The 16,917-nt window shown below is 38.4% G+C and overlaps 1 protein-coding gene across 1 annotated transcript in view; it reads left to right on the forward strand.

Annotated features, from left to right (window-relative positions):
- LAMA2 (laminin subunit alpha 2) overlaps positions 1-16,917 on the forward strand; it is a 606,143-nt gene that overhangs the window by 561,123 nt on the left and 28,103 nt on the right. The window contains exons 53-57 of the mRNA XM_060283517.2: positions 3,520-3,640; positions 6,121-6,297; positions 9,932-10,080; positions 14,681-14,857; positions 15,093-15,261. Of these exons, the coding sequence (XP_060139500.2) occupies positions 3,520-3,640; positions 6,121-6,297; positions 9,932-10,080; positions 14,681-14,857; positions 15,093-15,261 (793 nt within the window). The remainder of the gene's footprint in view (positions 1-3,519; positions 3,641-6,120; positions 6,298-9,931; positions 10,081-14,680; positions 14,858-15,092; positions 15,262-16,917) is intronic.

Raw genomic sequence — 16,917 nt, forward strand, 5'->3', positions numbered from 1 at the left:
TCAAATTAAGTTCAAAGAGGCAATAAGCTCTCCTTACAGGCTACTCATGAACACTACAGCATAGCAGCACTTGGGCATTTTCCCATTTGTAAGAATGATAAATATGAGTGCTTTAAATTCAATTCCAAAATTAAAATTTTCCAAGAGAATAGTGTGGGAGATGGTCACCGTTGGACTCTGTTTTCACTGTAGTCAAGGGTATATGTCTGTTTTCTTTTCTGTTCGTGTTTTATATTCCTTTCCTTTGTAGATCTCTATGAAATGCTTTCTTTTTTAAAAGATTTATGATTAAGTTTATTGTTTTACTAAATGAAAATGCAATTATAAGTAAATCATTTTTTTTCTCTTCCCTTTGACCTAGTATGAAAGCAAGGTAAAATTTAAATTTATGCATGCCTTCTTCAAGTGCATGGGTTGGGTAAATGTGGCTTCTTAGATAAAGCAGTGATGCAGAAGCAGAGTGACACCTATGCAGCTTTATTCACAGTACGTTTCACGAACAAGTAGTGCATTCTGAGATAGTTCTCATGCTGCCCTTTGCTTATAAAAATGCTGCTGCTTCCCCACCATCACTGCAATTTGACTTGTTCACCAGCCGTGATGACAAAGTTGCTCTGCTTATTTGTTCAACCACCCACGCACAGCGCCGCCAGGTGCACACATGCAGCAACACACGCTAAGGGCAGCTGGACAGGTTTATGGGCGAAATCTAGCTCCGGGGAACAAACTGGTCTCTTGGGTTGAACCTCAGACTCTGGTCTCCCAGGTGCCGTACTGTCTGCTGAACAATCAACCTGTGCTCCCAAATGCGTACTACTGCCTGGTTGCTTTTTGCAAGCCTGCAAATATGCAAGCGTTAACATGGCCCTTGCACCTCTTGACAAAGCTGCTTCTTTCTTGCCATGTTTATTTAGAATTTAGCTACGGAGTCAGTATTTCTCTGGAAATACTATGTGTAAAACAAGTGTTTGCATTAATGATGAGGAAGCTTGCGGACAGTCATCCTAGCTTCTCAGGAGCATTTCAGTTCCTATTTGTAGGCAGGAGGTTTTAGCATGGACGTTGTAAGCAGCAGGCCCTCTGTAAGTGGCTGATCAAACTCTGGCTAGAGCTACAGCTGAGTGTTTTGGTATTTCAAAACCTAATGGTGCCAAATTTCCCGAAAGGACATAATGAAGCTGAGCTGATCTAAGAAATTTTTAAAGCAAAGGCTAGACTTTTAATACCAGAAACCAGACTATATAGAAATGAAAGTGTGAAAAAAACAATCCAAGTTGTTTAATCACGATACAGTTATAAGACCAATCAAGTGCTGTTTGCTGAGATGGCTGAAAAGCAGAGGTTGGCTTTCAGTGAAAATATATGCTAATAAAACTCTGGAATGACATTGTGTAGCTTTGTAATTTTGTCTCTGAGGCAAACAGAGGAAACAGTGGCCTGTGGTTTTCATTAGGAATCTGATCACCATATGTGATTACTTATACCCTGTGATTTTCATAATGTCGAGCTTGCTAAATCATTGTGTTTTGAAATGATTCTTTGTATTTCCCTGAAACAATGAAGTGTCTAACTTGTAGGAGTGATTTATTTTGTGTAGGAGTGATTGATAAGACCTCTGAGAAACTTGTGATAAATCAGTCTTCCTCTAAGCAAACATGGAAGCAAATGAACACTGAGAATGAAGTCCACCCATTTCCTTTACTTTATACAAGAAGAATATAAGCAAGATTCTCACTCTCCAGTTGGCATGTTTTTTGTAATAACCAGCTAATTGAACAGAAGGGGAAGACCTTGGGAACAAGTGGAAATGATCAAAGAAAATAAAACAGTCCCAGAGAGAGAGAAACAAATAGAACAAATACCCAGCATGACATAAATCACCTGATACACACTCCCAGGGTCTGATTTGCTTTCCTACCTGTTTGTCCTCATGTCATGTGTTTTTTATTAAGACAAAAAAAAAGGAATCCTGCCATCATGGGACAGTGAGGAGAGAATTAACCATTATCCAAATAAATATAATATCTTGGTGTTGATTGGACAGTTTTTAGAGTTGCTTATTAACATAAAAAAAAGTGTTACTTTTTCTATTGTTGTTGACCTGCATTATTCAATATGGTAACCACTAGCCACAGTGGCTATTTAAATTTAAGTTAAAGAAAATTTTTTTAAAAATGGAACTTCCCTGGTGGTCCAGTGGTTAAGACTCCATACTCCCAATGCAGGGAGCACAGGTTTGATCCCGGGTCGGCGAACTAAGACCCTGCATGCCGCACGGTGCCGCCAAATAAATAAATAACAATAAAAATTCAGTTTCTCATTGGCACAAGCTACTTTTCAAGTGCCAGCAGCCATATATGGCTACTAATTACTGATTTGGACAGTGCAGAAAAGAATATTTCCATCATCACAGAAAGTTCTACTGGATAGTGCTGCTATAGATGAAAGAGGTGTCATCACCATTAATATCCTGCTAGCTTATGTTTATTGAGCACTTACTACGTGCTAGCAAGTTTATCCCTTTTTAAGAAGTAGTGAGCAAAAAGTAAACATTCAAGTGTCATTTGGGTACTGAAGCCATTTTCAACCTTATTGGAAAAATTAAATGTATGTTTCGTGACTCTGGTTGCTTTATTTTGTTACTGCTGCAATACAGAATAAGGACTTTAGGGTCAATCTGTAAACTTAATCTTAAAGTATCTTTTTTTTAGACTATGTAATCCAAAAGAATGTTTCTCAGGTTTTATTTGACTTAAAATCTTTAAAGAGAAATATGACATTATCTTATTCTTCAGCTAACCACCCCCCCAAAAAAAGTCTCAATGAAAATATTATCTTTTCAAAATCAATGTTTCCAGGTATTTTTTTAATTTTGAGCAAGATTTTATTTAACTGTGTCAGTATGTAGTTTTGATTATGCTGTCCCATACAAGTTCTGCCCTTTGTTGGAAAAAAAGAAACAGATTTCATTATGCATATGAAGCACTTCATAAGAAGTCAGTTAATTCCTGTACCTTGTATTTAAATGCAATAGGTGAGATTATTTTTTAAAAGGAGAGGAAGAAGAACTACATAAAGACTCCTTGTGCAGGATGGTGCTCATATCCACTTATCCAACCAGTAGCTAATGGAAGCATAGTTTGCTGGGTGCATGTGTGTGCGTGTGCACAGTCTGAGAGACGTGCCTGCCTGTGCAGCAATTCGGGAAGCATAGTTTGCTGGGTGCGTGTGTGCACGTGTGCACAGTCTGAGAGATGTGCCTGCCTGTGCAGCAATTTGGGAAGCATAATTTGCTGGGTGCGTGTGTGCGCATGTGCACAGTCTGAGAGACGTGCCTGCCTGTGCAGCAATTTGGGAAGCATAGTTTGCTGGGTGCATGTGTGTGCGTGTGCACAGTCTGAGAGACGTGCCTGCCTGTGCAGCACTTTGCTCCATGTGGCTTTCATCCACTAGGCACACACACTATACCGCCATTGCCCTAATGATATTGCTTTTGTTTTCCATTTAACTTTTCAACAGGCCGGAAGTAAATTTGAAGAAATATTCTGGCTGCCTCAGAGATATTGAAATTTCAAGAACTCCATATAATATACTTAGCAGCCCTGATTATGTTGGTGTTACCAAAGGATGTTCACTGGAGGTTGGTCTCTTCTTAATATCTTCCTAAATACATTCATATCGGATTTCACTTACTTAGGTTGGGTCTATTACAGGGACCAGTCCTTGTTAATATATTTTCAATTCCTACTGACCCTAGTCTTAGCTATGCATAAATGATAAAGCAAGATGGAAGTACTTCTATAAGTTTTCATGATCAACTGAACTTAGGAGAACAGTATTATAGAGACCCCAAATTGTGAACAAGTTTCCCACACGTACAGCACTTCATAGCATGTATTTTTAATATTAATCCCTTTTCTGGTTCCTTCTTCCTTTCCCACACTACTTATCTCTTTTCCTCATTTTTGTCATCTACATTAGATTTAGTTTATCTTCATGTATTTTATATAGCTTTATTAGTAGCCTTAAATTATTTTTCTGAAATGTGTTAGGAGTTTACACAAATAGCAAGTAATAGTTTACACCATGATCATTAGTGCATAGAATCTTGTTCACAGCTTAGAAGTCAAACCTCCTTTTCTTTGAAAATGGCACATAGTGGGAACCATCTACAAAGACTTGGCTTTGACGGGACTGCAAAGTACCCTGTTATCAGGTATCTTCAGTATCTTTTCTTTATTGCCAAAGCAGCCCAGAAGCTTCCTGATACCACGTGACTATTTTGCACTGACTCTTCAGTAGAGGCTGATCCACAGGAGAGAGGAACACAGGTCACAGCGCTGCTCTTATTATATCTGTAAACAAGATCCAACCGTCATCAGCAAATATTAGTAAAAGTTTTATGGGAATTCTAAAAGTGATGAGTTTGTTTTAAAAAGAAAATGTTAAATATATCATACTTACAAATTTTTAATTACCCTGATGTGACACAACTATTCATTTTAGCTGCTTCCTCCAATTAAGATTATGTTAAAGCATTGTGATAGGAGATGAAGGGATTTGGGGAAAAAGAAAAAGTAAATCACCACTGAGCCATGAGGTTAAAGACTGAAACAGAACTTTCAGGGTCTTCACTGTGCCTAGTTACAGTCTCCAAGTTGGAATTAGCCATAGACATCCACCCTGAGAAGCTTGGGAATGAGGAAAAAGGAAGTACATACAGAATCAAATCTCTAAGAATCCATACTAGCCTCTTTTTACTCAGAGTTTTAATCTTCCAAAGCCTAACTCTCATCCACATGCAAAAGATATATGCATGAGGATGGAAAACTGTCCAGAAAATGGATAGCCTGTATGTGTGGAAATGATGATTCTGTAAAGGCACTTTTCAATAACTGGGAATTGTTTGCAACTAAAATACGATGCAGAAAGTTCAATATTTGATAAATATTGAAAAGTCTGCACAGTAGTTTTATCTGAAGTATCCAAAATTCTATGATTTGAAAATTGGAATCAAAAACAGATTATACATTTTTACAACACATTTAACTGGGCCTGAAACACTGTGGAGGGAAATAACCTGCATTAAAGGATCCCTTGTTTTCACTCCAGCCAAATCCAGGACTTTTTAAATGAATGTTTTAAGCACTCTAAATGCCCGACTCCATGGCCATGCTTAAATAAGTCCTAGCACATTCATACAGTGGAATGACCTCCTGCCATTATAAGTGATGATGAGATCTGTGTTTACTGACAGAGAGATATCCTCCACATGTGAAGTGAGAAAGAGATGTTACAAATGAACGTGCCTGTCATGATTCAGTTTAAATATAGACAGGAGGAGAGAGGAAGAGGGCAGGTATAAAAGATAAAGTGAGTGAATGAAAACGTGCATGCATGCATGCGTGAATGAATGGATTAGAAAAAGCTATATGCTTCTACACAGCTTTGGAATGGGGGTGATTTTTACTTTCTCCCTTTTGCACTTTGTTACCGTTTAAAATGTTACTGTTTTAATTTTATTATCAGCAAGGACAATGATACTACTTTCATTTTGAGAAGAAAACCAGACTAAGAAATGTTTGGTTTATTTATTTTTAAGATATAGATTGTATCTGATTTTTTTAAAATTCCGCTAGAGTGTCTTTATATGCTTGAGAGCAGCAAACATCTTTACCTTGGGCTCTTCACTGAGGAAGAATGCAGACAGAGACCATGGTCAGACTCAGATATAAAACATAAGCAGTTAGTTGGTAGGTGTTATTCCAGGGATCAGTTAGAGAGTTTTCAAGGGAGACTTAGCAAGACAGATTTAAACCAAAAGAAAATGTTACCTGTCAGTGATAACCTTTTATATTTCAAATCAAAAGTTCTAGAATAAAAGCAGAGGCCCAAATTTTTATTTTAACTCAGACTGCTCAGAAAATTCAGTTACAGCTAGAAATAATATTTCTTTGGTTGCTCTTAAGCTCTCCATGTAACTGTGGGTTTTTATGTGTTCTAAAATGACACTGTATTTCATAGTAACGTTGAGTGCATTGAGGAGGATGAGTGAGATGGAGAAATTAATTTAAATGTTCATTTCTAATGCTTTCTTCCCTTCTTTCCTTTTACCCAAAGAACGTTTACACAGTTAGCTTCCCGAAGCCTGGTTTTGTAGAGCTGTCCCCTGTGCCTATTGATGTAGGAACAGAAATCAACCTGTCCTTCAGCACCAAGAATGAGTCTGGTATTATTCTCTTGGGAAGTGGAGGGACACCAGCGCCACCTAGGAGAAAACGAAGGCAAACTGGACAGGTACCCTCACACCTAGCTAATAATGCATTTTCCCTAATGCTTATATAAAATGATTATTTTATAGAGACTCAGGTGAAGCATTTACAGTTTATAAATTGTTTTTATATTTTTTGATTTGCATCATTTATTTCCACTATCATCTTCTTAGGACAATTATCTCCACTAGGATTTTCCTGTTGGTCAGTTCTAGGTGCAGACACACCTGTATTTACATCCATATTTCATATGGGTTTTGCATATATAAAGAGAGAAAGCTTAAAATACATTCACATTGTGTTAATCTTCTCTCTAAATCCAATTTCCTACCAGATCTGTAGATAACCAGATGGAGTCCCTTAAATTTAAATTTTAATTTTAATTTTTTTAGGATCAGCTTCCCATTTTCACTAGCTAATGTGATGCAGTCTGTTGGAGCCTAACCTGCTGCACCCTCTCTGGACAGAGAGAAGGCAGAGAATGGACCTGGGCAGGAGAAGGTGAAGAGAACACAACCAACACAGGCATGGACACTAGTGACATTAAAATAAAGCCTACACAGTGTCTGTTTTGTAGGGCTGTGAGCTTTAGTTTTCATACCCCCTAGCCATTTGATTCTGTTAAAAGCTGTCTCTTAGTTGTCCTGATCTAGGCACCATAACTCTTTACTGCATGGATATTCCTCCAATACTTTCAGTCACATTTTTAAAGATATGCATTTTTCCATTTAATCTCATTTTTCTCAGTGAAAGCATTCTTGGGAATTACCAGTATGCCATGGCCAAAGCACAGAGTGCTTTACAAATATAGCCTTAAATATGCATGCATTCTTGTAAATCAGGTTGTGTTGTTTGTAATTATACGTTTTTTAAAATCACTTTTAGCATTTAAAATTTAGTAATGGGTAGTCATGTAATAATACCATTTTCTTCCCCCACAAAAAAAATAAACACTAAACAAAATATGGTTGACCCTTGAACAACACAAGTTTGAAGTGCACAGGTCCAGATATGCACGGGTTTTATTCAATAGTAAATATAACAGTACCACACGATCCGAGGTTGGTTGAAACTGAGGATGCAGAACATCTGATACAGAGGAACTGCGTATGAGGAGGGCTGACTATAATTTATACTCAGATTTTTGACTGTGCGGAGGGTCAGCGCCCCGTGTTGTTCAAAGGTCAGCTGTATTGGCAAATAAAATCCAAAGATGCATTACCATGAGTAATTTGCAATATCTCAGGAATACAAATGTGGCTTGATATTAGAAAATCTAAAATCATATAATCATTTTGATAAATGCAGAGAAAACTTTTGGTAAAACTTAACAACCATTCCTGATTAAAAACAACAACAAAAAAAGACTTGATAAACTAAGAACAGGATGGGGCTTCTTGATAGGAAAACATTATAAACATTTTCTATGAAATCAAGCCCAAGAAAAGATGAATATTATCACTGTATCAGTCTTAGCCAATACAATAACAAAAGAACAAGTAAATATAGTACAAGAACAAGTATATAATTTAAGAATAAATCTAACAAAACAAATGTAAGGCCTATATGGAAAAAATTACAAAACTTATTGAAAAATTACATCAGACTACTTATTAAAGTCAACATGTTAATGGAAAGACTCAGTGTTAAAAATATATCAGTTCTCCACAAAGTGATATGTAGATTCACCTTCAATGAAAATACCCTTATCTTTTTGTAAATCAGGACAAGCTAATTCTAAAATTTATATCAAAGATCGAAAGCCCAAGAAACTCCTGAAATAGAAGAATAAGTTGGTGGACTGTCCTAGCAGATATCAGCACATTAGAAGCTAGAGTTTTGAACCACGGGAGTATGGTGTTAATTCATGGATAACTCTGTGTCAGTGGAACAGAATAGAGAGCCAAGTATAGATGGAAACAACATTTGGCAATAGGTGGCATTGCACATCATTAGGGAAAAAGTGGCCCTTTCAGTGAATGATTCTGGGGCAACTGGTTATCCATACAGAAAAAAATGAACTAATTTCTACTTCATGCCAGACAGAAAAATAAACTCCCAATGAATTAAAGCCTTACATAGGAAAGGAAAAAAAGTTTTAAAAGTTTAGAAGAAAATATAAAAGGATAACCTTTGACCTTAGGGAAGAAAAGGATTTCTTTGGGAAGAAAAAAAAAACAAAAAATATTTTTTGAAGAGTAGAGGGAGAAAAAGTGGTATTTCATCTCATTTTTTACTATGCATAAGCACTGAATAAATATGAAATATAACTTCTCTTAAAGCCTTTATGTTTTAATCATAAAAATTAAATTATTTTCTCACTGCTACAAATGATAAGCTAGTTATAATAAGAGGGCCAGATCAAACATTCTGAAATTGGTTTCACTAAAGGATATGTGTTTCCTAGGTCACAGTCAAATAATTGAGCACCAGCCATCGTTTCCAGATTTCTCCTCATCAGAACTAAATAAATGGACTTGAGTCATCAGCTTTCAGGATAGTTCTTAAAATAAAACATGTTCCCATTCAAACAATTAAAATGAGAAAATATTAAGCACTATAGTACACAGTAAATTAGAAATAACATGTTAATGTTTCAACATTTTAATGATAATGAGTATCTAGTTTTCAAAATCTCATTGTCAATGCTATCTGAAAGAGGAAACAATGTTAAGCAGTTCATGTCTGTCGTAGAATCAATACTGGTTAAATGACGTACTTTAGTTTTCAAAGCTACCAGTTTTGATACCCATAGGGTCATTTGTGATTATGTTCTGCTAAAGGGGTTTGAGAACTCAGTCAGCTAAAAAAATTGTAATTGAGTAGATGGCAGCTGCCCCTTTTGATGAATGGCAAGCACTAATCCAGATCCTCTGGCCATTTTGTGGTGGACACGACGCGGCACAGACGATTTTGTAAGTTATTGGAGACGTTATGATGTTTGAATGAAACCATCTCCACTACCTCAGGTGACTCGCAGAGGACCAAGTGATCACCGTGTATCAGGTGCCACCCCCCTGCTCCACAAGAAAGGGAGCAAGCGTGGCGTCAGCTTTGGGGACAAGGACTGCATTCAAGCTCCCTGGGGTTCATAAACTGATCTCAAAACCATACTGTTTCTATAGTAACAGTGGCAAAAAGAAAGCAGTCCTGTTTGTGGATGAAAAATTGTCTTCCTTCTTTCTAAATGTGGGAGACAAGTTACATGTGGATAGCAATCTATTCCACCAGCCCTGAGAACGAATTGAAATCTAAACACTCAGAATGCCGTGAGGTTGGGAGTCAGACCTCATTCCCAGAAGCTAGCTGTCTGTTTGTGAATACAAGGGAGAGGGATTTTATTGACACTCTTTATTTCCTGATGGGATTTGTGAGTTAGAAGCCCAGTGCCAGCACAACTGTTCCTTTCAGCATTGCACATCTGCTTTGCAGAGACTGCTATGTTACTATCTCCACTTGCCACATCATCTAACAAGCAAAAATGGTAAATGATTAAAAAGCTATTTCCAGCTGCTTTAAATACTCTTTTTAAGAAAATACTGAGTCTTAACTTCTCAGGTAAGATCTCAGAGCGGATGAATACGCAGTTCTGTCAGGGAACTAAGCTAAGTCATAGATGAGACTCCTCTTTAATCTTCAATGACCATTTGCTATTGCAGGCCTATTATGCGATATTCCTGAACAAGGGTCGTCTGGAAGTGCATCTCTCCACAGGGGCACGAACAATGAGGAAAATTGCCGTCAAACCAGAGCCGAGTCTGTTTCACGACGGGAGAGAACATTCTGTTCATGTAGAGAGAACTAGAGGGTAACAATAGTCCTAACGACTGACTGTACTGTCATAACTAACGCGAACTCCTTTGCTCGCCTTAGTCCTTTACTGGACCTTTGTGTGTATGGACATACGATGCATTGCAAAACTATCAAGTAGTTTAATTTCATCTTCTTTATATTTCATACTTCGGGAACCTCATTTCCCTTGACCCTTAGGAGTTTTGTTCGTAACGTTTTTATGCTGGGTGGTTCTCCTCTCCACCTTTGGGAAAACCAAATGCATCTTCTGAAGCGTAGATGAGAAAACTCCCTCCTCACCTCTCGAATACTCTCTCCTCAAGCAGGGCATGCGCGTGGTGAAACGCACAGAACAGCTCCGCTGGAGCCGCCAGCCTTTGACAGCTGCTGTTTCATTCAGGTTCCAAAGCAGTTATGGCGGCTGCTTAAAAATCTGTCACAGATACAGAGCGCGGCCCGCGGCTGCAGGACCCACGGAGCACGGTTCTGCGCATGCCTCTGCCCCGGCCCTTACCCCCGCACCCACCGCCAAGGTGTGCTGGGTCCCTGCGGGACGGCTCCGTGAGGGAACAGAGTTGAGAGAGGGAAGGGAGAAGGCTGCTGTGCTGCCATCCGTGCACGGTGGCTGCCTTTCTGCTGATCCACCAGAGCACCTGCTTCCCAGCCCTGAGTCAGGGAATTGCTTATTAGTGTTATAAGCTGATTTCTCATTTCTTCAGAATGCTACAGTACTTCATACTTACTTTATTGGGGAAGTCATTTGGTTTTTTTTCCATAAAAATGTTGTATGACAACTCAGAGAGGTAATGAACTTAGAACAATTAGAGAAAAAGAAAACAGAAACCCAGAGACTTCAGACCTCCAGACCCACAATCCATTTTATTAGACTGAAGAAATAGAAGAGAACTGGAAAGCAAATCTGATGAAACCTCAAAACACAGAGAATACTTTTAAACACAACAGCAGTATGAATATGTAGCAAAAGTTCAAGTAAGCAGATGTTATTCTGTACTTAAAGACCTCCATTTTCTAATCATCCTCTTGTGTGGATAACAGTTTAAATAAGTAATAAGAATGCCTTTTCTTCTAAGTAAGTGATGAAGCTCTCCTTGGTTCATGTTTTTCTATTACATAGAGCATTAGGTTGTGGGATGAATTGATACTAAGCCTTCTTGCAGATATCTTCTAACTGAGATGTTTAGAAACCATGATTAAGACAAATGAGGGATCAGTATTTGGACTAACTAAGAACTTTTACTAATCTTATAGGCACATATTGCAGTCATGGTCTCTGAAGAGGAATGCAAACTGAATTTTCTCATTTGGATCTTAGGGAATGCTCTAGAATACTGATTTTACATGTCTTCTAGACTAGATTTCAGGTCCTTTGCCAAATGTTAGTCCTTCTCATTGTAGGAAAGACTTTCTAAAGTCTTTAAATTTTAAATAACTTCAAGAAGCAAATGCAGATCTGACAAATATAGTTGACAAAAAAAATCACCCAAATATGTTATTTTGTAGAGAAAGAATTCTGACATTCTCAAGTGCATTATGATGTTATGCTAAGGTGTCCTTTTAACAGGTGTGTCTCTTCAAGAAGGGTATTTTATTATGCCAGCTTCACAGCTGTTGGCCGTCAATCCAACCTTTATTTGATTAAGCTCAGTGTATAGTGCATCCCCTGAAAACTGGTCATTCAGTTAATTGGCCATATAAACAAACAGTTTTACTATTCGCTGTTAATTAAAGGATAATGTATTGGACATATTAGTGGGTTGTCACTGCAGTCTGTGGCAAAGCAAGAACTCATTTGCACCATAATGTCTCATTCAGCACTCTGAGGTCAAAAAACAATCATCACCTATCCTTTAGGCGAGCACTTCAATTAGCTGATTAACTAGAGATCACTAATGACCCTAAGAACATCTCCCAGAAACATATTTTAATGCTTCATATCAATTCTATGGCATGCTGTGTGTCAAATACTAAACAAAGATTATGTCCTTTAGTCATTCTAAATGTATGTGAGATCTGTATTAATATCATCACAGATGAGGATATATTAACTAATTTGCCAAAAATCACATAGGTAGTAAATAACAGAGGCAGGATTTAAACCCAGATATACTTGACTTTAACACCCCCATCTGTGCTCACCCACTATTTATTCTTACCCTTTTTGTGACCTCAGAGATTTGTATTACTTCATGTTGATTATGATACTCCTGTTAACTTGGAAATATTTGCTTTCTTCCAACACTATTTAGACCATAAATGTCAACTGTTATTTCTTTTCTTAAAACTCTGGATAAGATGGCAATTTTAATACCATTAATACCACCTCATAACAGAGAGGCAAACTTTTCAATATTACTCTTGCCCTTTTCTCTCCCTCTGCCTCTCTTTACCCGTCCTCCCACATTCTCTCTCCTTTTCTACCCCTTCCTCTGCAAAAATTCCACTCCCTTCACTTTGGTATCTAATTTTCCTAGTACTCCAGTGACCTCTGCCTTTTATAACTGCTTGGCCCTCTGATCTTCCACCTGGAGTCCACCTCAGTGGCCAGTAGTTCTAACTGGACGAAAACAGTAAACCCTAAGAGCCTGGAGTAGACGTTTAGGCAAGTAGGTATTCTCCTACGTGAAAGCATTCTACACACAGGTACAGAATTAGGCTAAAGACCACACAGTTGTAGCGAATATTTCAGGAGTAACTTGAGGTTTCCAGAAAGGGATCATGGTTTGGACAGTGCAACCCAAATATTTCTTTCTTACCATCAACTTAAAAAATTTCAGATTTTGTTTCTCATGTAAACTGCAAATATCAGGGCACTTCTCTTAATATCTTTTACCATGTACGCAGTTCATTTGGTGGTGGTTTGAAAAAAATCTTAGATCAATATTCCATACAAATAAATAGAATTTAAGTAATAAAATATTTAATTATAAAACTTCAAGAATCAACTATTGAAATTTTAAGGAAATTCAGCTGACCTATCACAATACTAATAGTAATGTAATGATTCTTATAATGCTTTTTGCACATAGTAGGTCCACAGTAAAGAGTTTTTGAATAAATACTTTTTAAAAAGGAAATGCACCAGAATCAGAGAGGACATGTAGGTAATATCCCTATTTACAAAGAACTAAATAAATGACCTAGATTTGATGCTCCTAGGATGTAAAATACAAACTGGATTCAGCTAGTCTTCTAGCAATGCCCTTATTAAGTAATACAGACTCAGCGCAATGCCTTAGTTAATGCTTTCCATGGTTCGAAATAGGTGTTCTTATCCTCATTTTATAAATGAATGAAATGAGACTGAGCAAGATTAAGTAACTGGCCCAAGGTCACACAGCTAGTAAGCTTCCATACTAGTGCTTACTTCCAGTCTCTTCCTTCTGAAAGCTCAGGCTCATTCTACATCTCCACCCTATGATCCAGGAAGAAAGGACCATTGCTATGGTCCTTGGCCCAGAGTCTGGCAAAACATCAATGTATCATTTCCCCTATTTTGCCTTTGAAACTAAACCCAACCTGCTCCCTCTACACCTCCTGAATAATGACATTTTGAGCCACAACAATATCTATTTTGTCTTATTCTCTTACATTTGAATTGTCCCAAAGTGGGCCAGTTGTTCAGTGCCATTTCAGAGCACCTTTGCCCTAGTTTATTGTTTCTAATTTGACATGTGGTTTTTCTTCTTTCTAAAATCAAGTAAAATGGCATTTTAGAACTGAGTTTTCCACCTAAGTACTTAGGGTTTTCTCCCCAGATGTGAAATAAGTTTTCAGCAATCCATTCATGATCCTCGGGCTATTGACTAACACTTATGACTAAGAGCCCCATGCTGACTACTGGGACTAAAGTTTAAAACCTGCTTCTAGAACAAAAGAGAAAATGCCTTTGGTCATTTTCATCAGCAGAATTCTTTGTCTCCTGATTCTGTGCCCCAGGATCCACAGAGTGAATAAGTAGCATGAGGTGTTCAATTAGTAATGTGTGAGTTCTCTCTCATAAGCAAATCAGGGAAATCAATGAAACAGCCACTAAGGAAAATCATTGCCGAGAACAGTTAGCATGGTACTCTGGCCTGCCTCTTCTATTCAAAAGCCAGCAGCTATGTTCTTTATAAAACATCCTGTAAGTGTGTGCTGTTGATTCCTGCAATCTAAGCTCTGGGAGTACAGTTTGTTCCCTAGCAAGGAGATAAGAGCTAGCACAAAGCAAGAAAGAAAGAGCGAAACAAAACGTGACCCCATGCTGTGCTAAACCGACTGAACCTCCTGCGTTTAGACATTACTACCCCTTACAGAAGCCTCTGCTCCACAGGCTCACGTGTAAGGCCGCTGTTGTCAACCACCACCAGAGGCTAGTGTTGCAGCTGCACCATTGCCTTGTTTCCAGAAACTCTCAAGGAGAGTTTACAAGGGAGGCAGAGGGATGAGATCCTGAGAAACAGTACTGTGTGCTTAGTGTCGAATCCCTAATCGTCAAACTTGGCTGTCTTAGAAGCTTCAGGAAGGAGGGGTGCGGGGTGGCAGGAAAGAGTTGGATTTCTGGTTGTGTTGGACGTTGTGTGTTTTATACTTGTTTATTTTCAATGTTTTATCAGCATCTTTACTGTTCAAGTGGATGAAGACAGAAGGCATGTGCAAAATCTGACAGTAGAACAGGCGATAGAAGTTAAAAAGCTTTTCGTCGGGGGTGCTCCACCTGAATTTCAACCTTCCCCGCTCAGAAATATTCCTCCTTTTGAAGGCTGCATATGGAACCTCGTTATAAACTCTGTGTAAGTGAATCTCCTTGTTACTAATTTTTTTTTTTTGGTATGAGCATCACTGTTGCATCTACACTATCTAAAACCATAGGGGGAAGGAAACAGTGAAGATCTTCAGGTTAGATTTTTTTTTTTTTAATTGCACTGATGACCTTCAAAATGGGAAAGGGGAAATTTGATGTCATGGTAAGGAAGCAGGACAATGAAAAATAGGAGAAAGTATTGAATTTTAATTATATTCCCATAGCCCTATGGACTTTGCACAGCCTGTATCCTTCAAAAATGCAGACATCGGTCGCTGTGCCCATCAGAAACCACCTGAGGATGAAGATGGAGCAGTTCCAGCTGAAACAGTTATCCAGCCAGAGCCAGTTCCCACCCCAGCCGTACCTGCACCCACCCCAGTTCTGGCATATGTAAGTGTTTATATCCCGTTGCTTTCTCATTTTAACGCTGTGTTTTTAGTCATTTTCGGAATGAAGGTTATTCAGGATATCTAGTATACTCTACTGCTAGAATTAGAGGAAGGGTCACTGTAAGGAACGGCACCAAGAAACGGAGGAGAGCTTAAACAAGCTTTATTTGGGAATGCTCCTGGGCGAGGTTCACTGGTCCGAGAGAAAGGGGCCAGAGAAGTCGCGCCCGAATGCGGGCGCGAACAAAATTTATAGGGGTGGACGCAGGGGAGGCGCTTGCTGTATGAAGCAGCCCTTTTTTGGTAATCTCTCGGGTGTTGTGGCAATGTCAGGTGTCGGTTACATCAGGCTCAGAGCCGTTGGTTCCGCCCCTCGGGGAGCGGGAAGACCGCGGCCGAGTGGTGTGGCAATGTCAGGTGTCGGTTGCATCAGCCACTTTGGCGGGGTTCCGTCTGGCTCCCTGGGCCCTTCCCCGGACCTGCTGGCCTTACAGTCACCTGTCTATGAAAACCTTTTCTCCTTACATCTTCCTTGGATTACTTTCTTTTATATATCTATTCTCCTTTAATTTTCCTGTTTATAAAATGGCACATGTTTTCAGTTGAAAAGTTAGCACAGAAATGTCTACAGAATCAAGAATAAAACCCACCTACCATAGCACCACACAGAGGCAACCATATTGATTTTCAGCCCCTTTTATTTGCATTTTGCATAGTAGATCGCATATCATGCATACAATTTGGTATTCTATTTTTTAAAACCAGTAATACATAATTAAAATTGTTTCTAAACATTATGCAAATGTGCGTATCTAATATGATTACACGTATATGTGTTTGTGTGACAGAGAGACACACACACAGAATATTTCATAGCACTGGAGGTAGTATATCCTTGATTAGAGCGTGGGTTCCAGAGTCAGCCTGCCTGGGTTCAAATCCCAGCACTCTAACCTACCATCTGTATGAATGTGGGAAAGCTACTTGGCTAATCTATTCCCCAGTTTCCTCATCTGTACAATGAATATACTAACAACACATATATCAGAGTCATTATGAGGATTTTAAAAAATGCTTGTTAAACCCCTAGCATATACTAAGCATTTAGTAAATGGCATAATTACTATACAGTAATGATCCTAATGACTGCTTTTTAACAATTTCTATCCAATATTATTGTAATTTTCCCAACAGCTGTGTAAAATATATACCTATATACGATCATGCCATTTTTAGTTGAGTTAATAAGAATTAGCTAGCCTAAGTAATACACCCAGACACGGCCAGTAAGTGACAGGATAGGAATTTTGATCCAGTGGGTCTGATTATACAATCTGGTTCCTTATCACTGCAACACTTTGTGAAGCCAAATAATCATCTTTTAGGAAAACCGGCCATTTATTCCAAGCATCATTTCTTCCTCTGTAAAATGTGGGTATTACACCTACCTTGCCTGCCGATGGGATTATTGTAAGAATCAAATGAGGTAATGCACGTGGAACTTCTTTGAAAAGTGAAGGAAGCACACACACATAGATACTGTGAGGAATCCCTGCATTTACTGAGTAACTATATAGTATGTGTCCAGTATTCTGCCGGGCACTGTATGTCCATTATTTCATTTGATTCTCACAAGCTATTGTTTTATTTATGTTTA

Source organism: Globicephala melas, chromosome 14, assembly GCF_963455315.2.
Source record: "Globicephala melas chromosome 14, mGloMel1.2, whole genome shotgun sequence".
NCBI lineage: Eukaryota > Metazoa > Chordata > Mammalia > Artiodactyla > Delphinidae > Globicephala > Globicephala melas.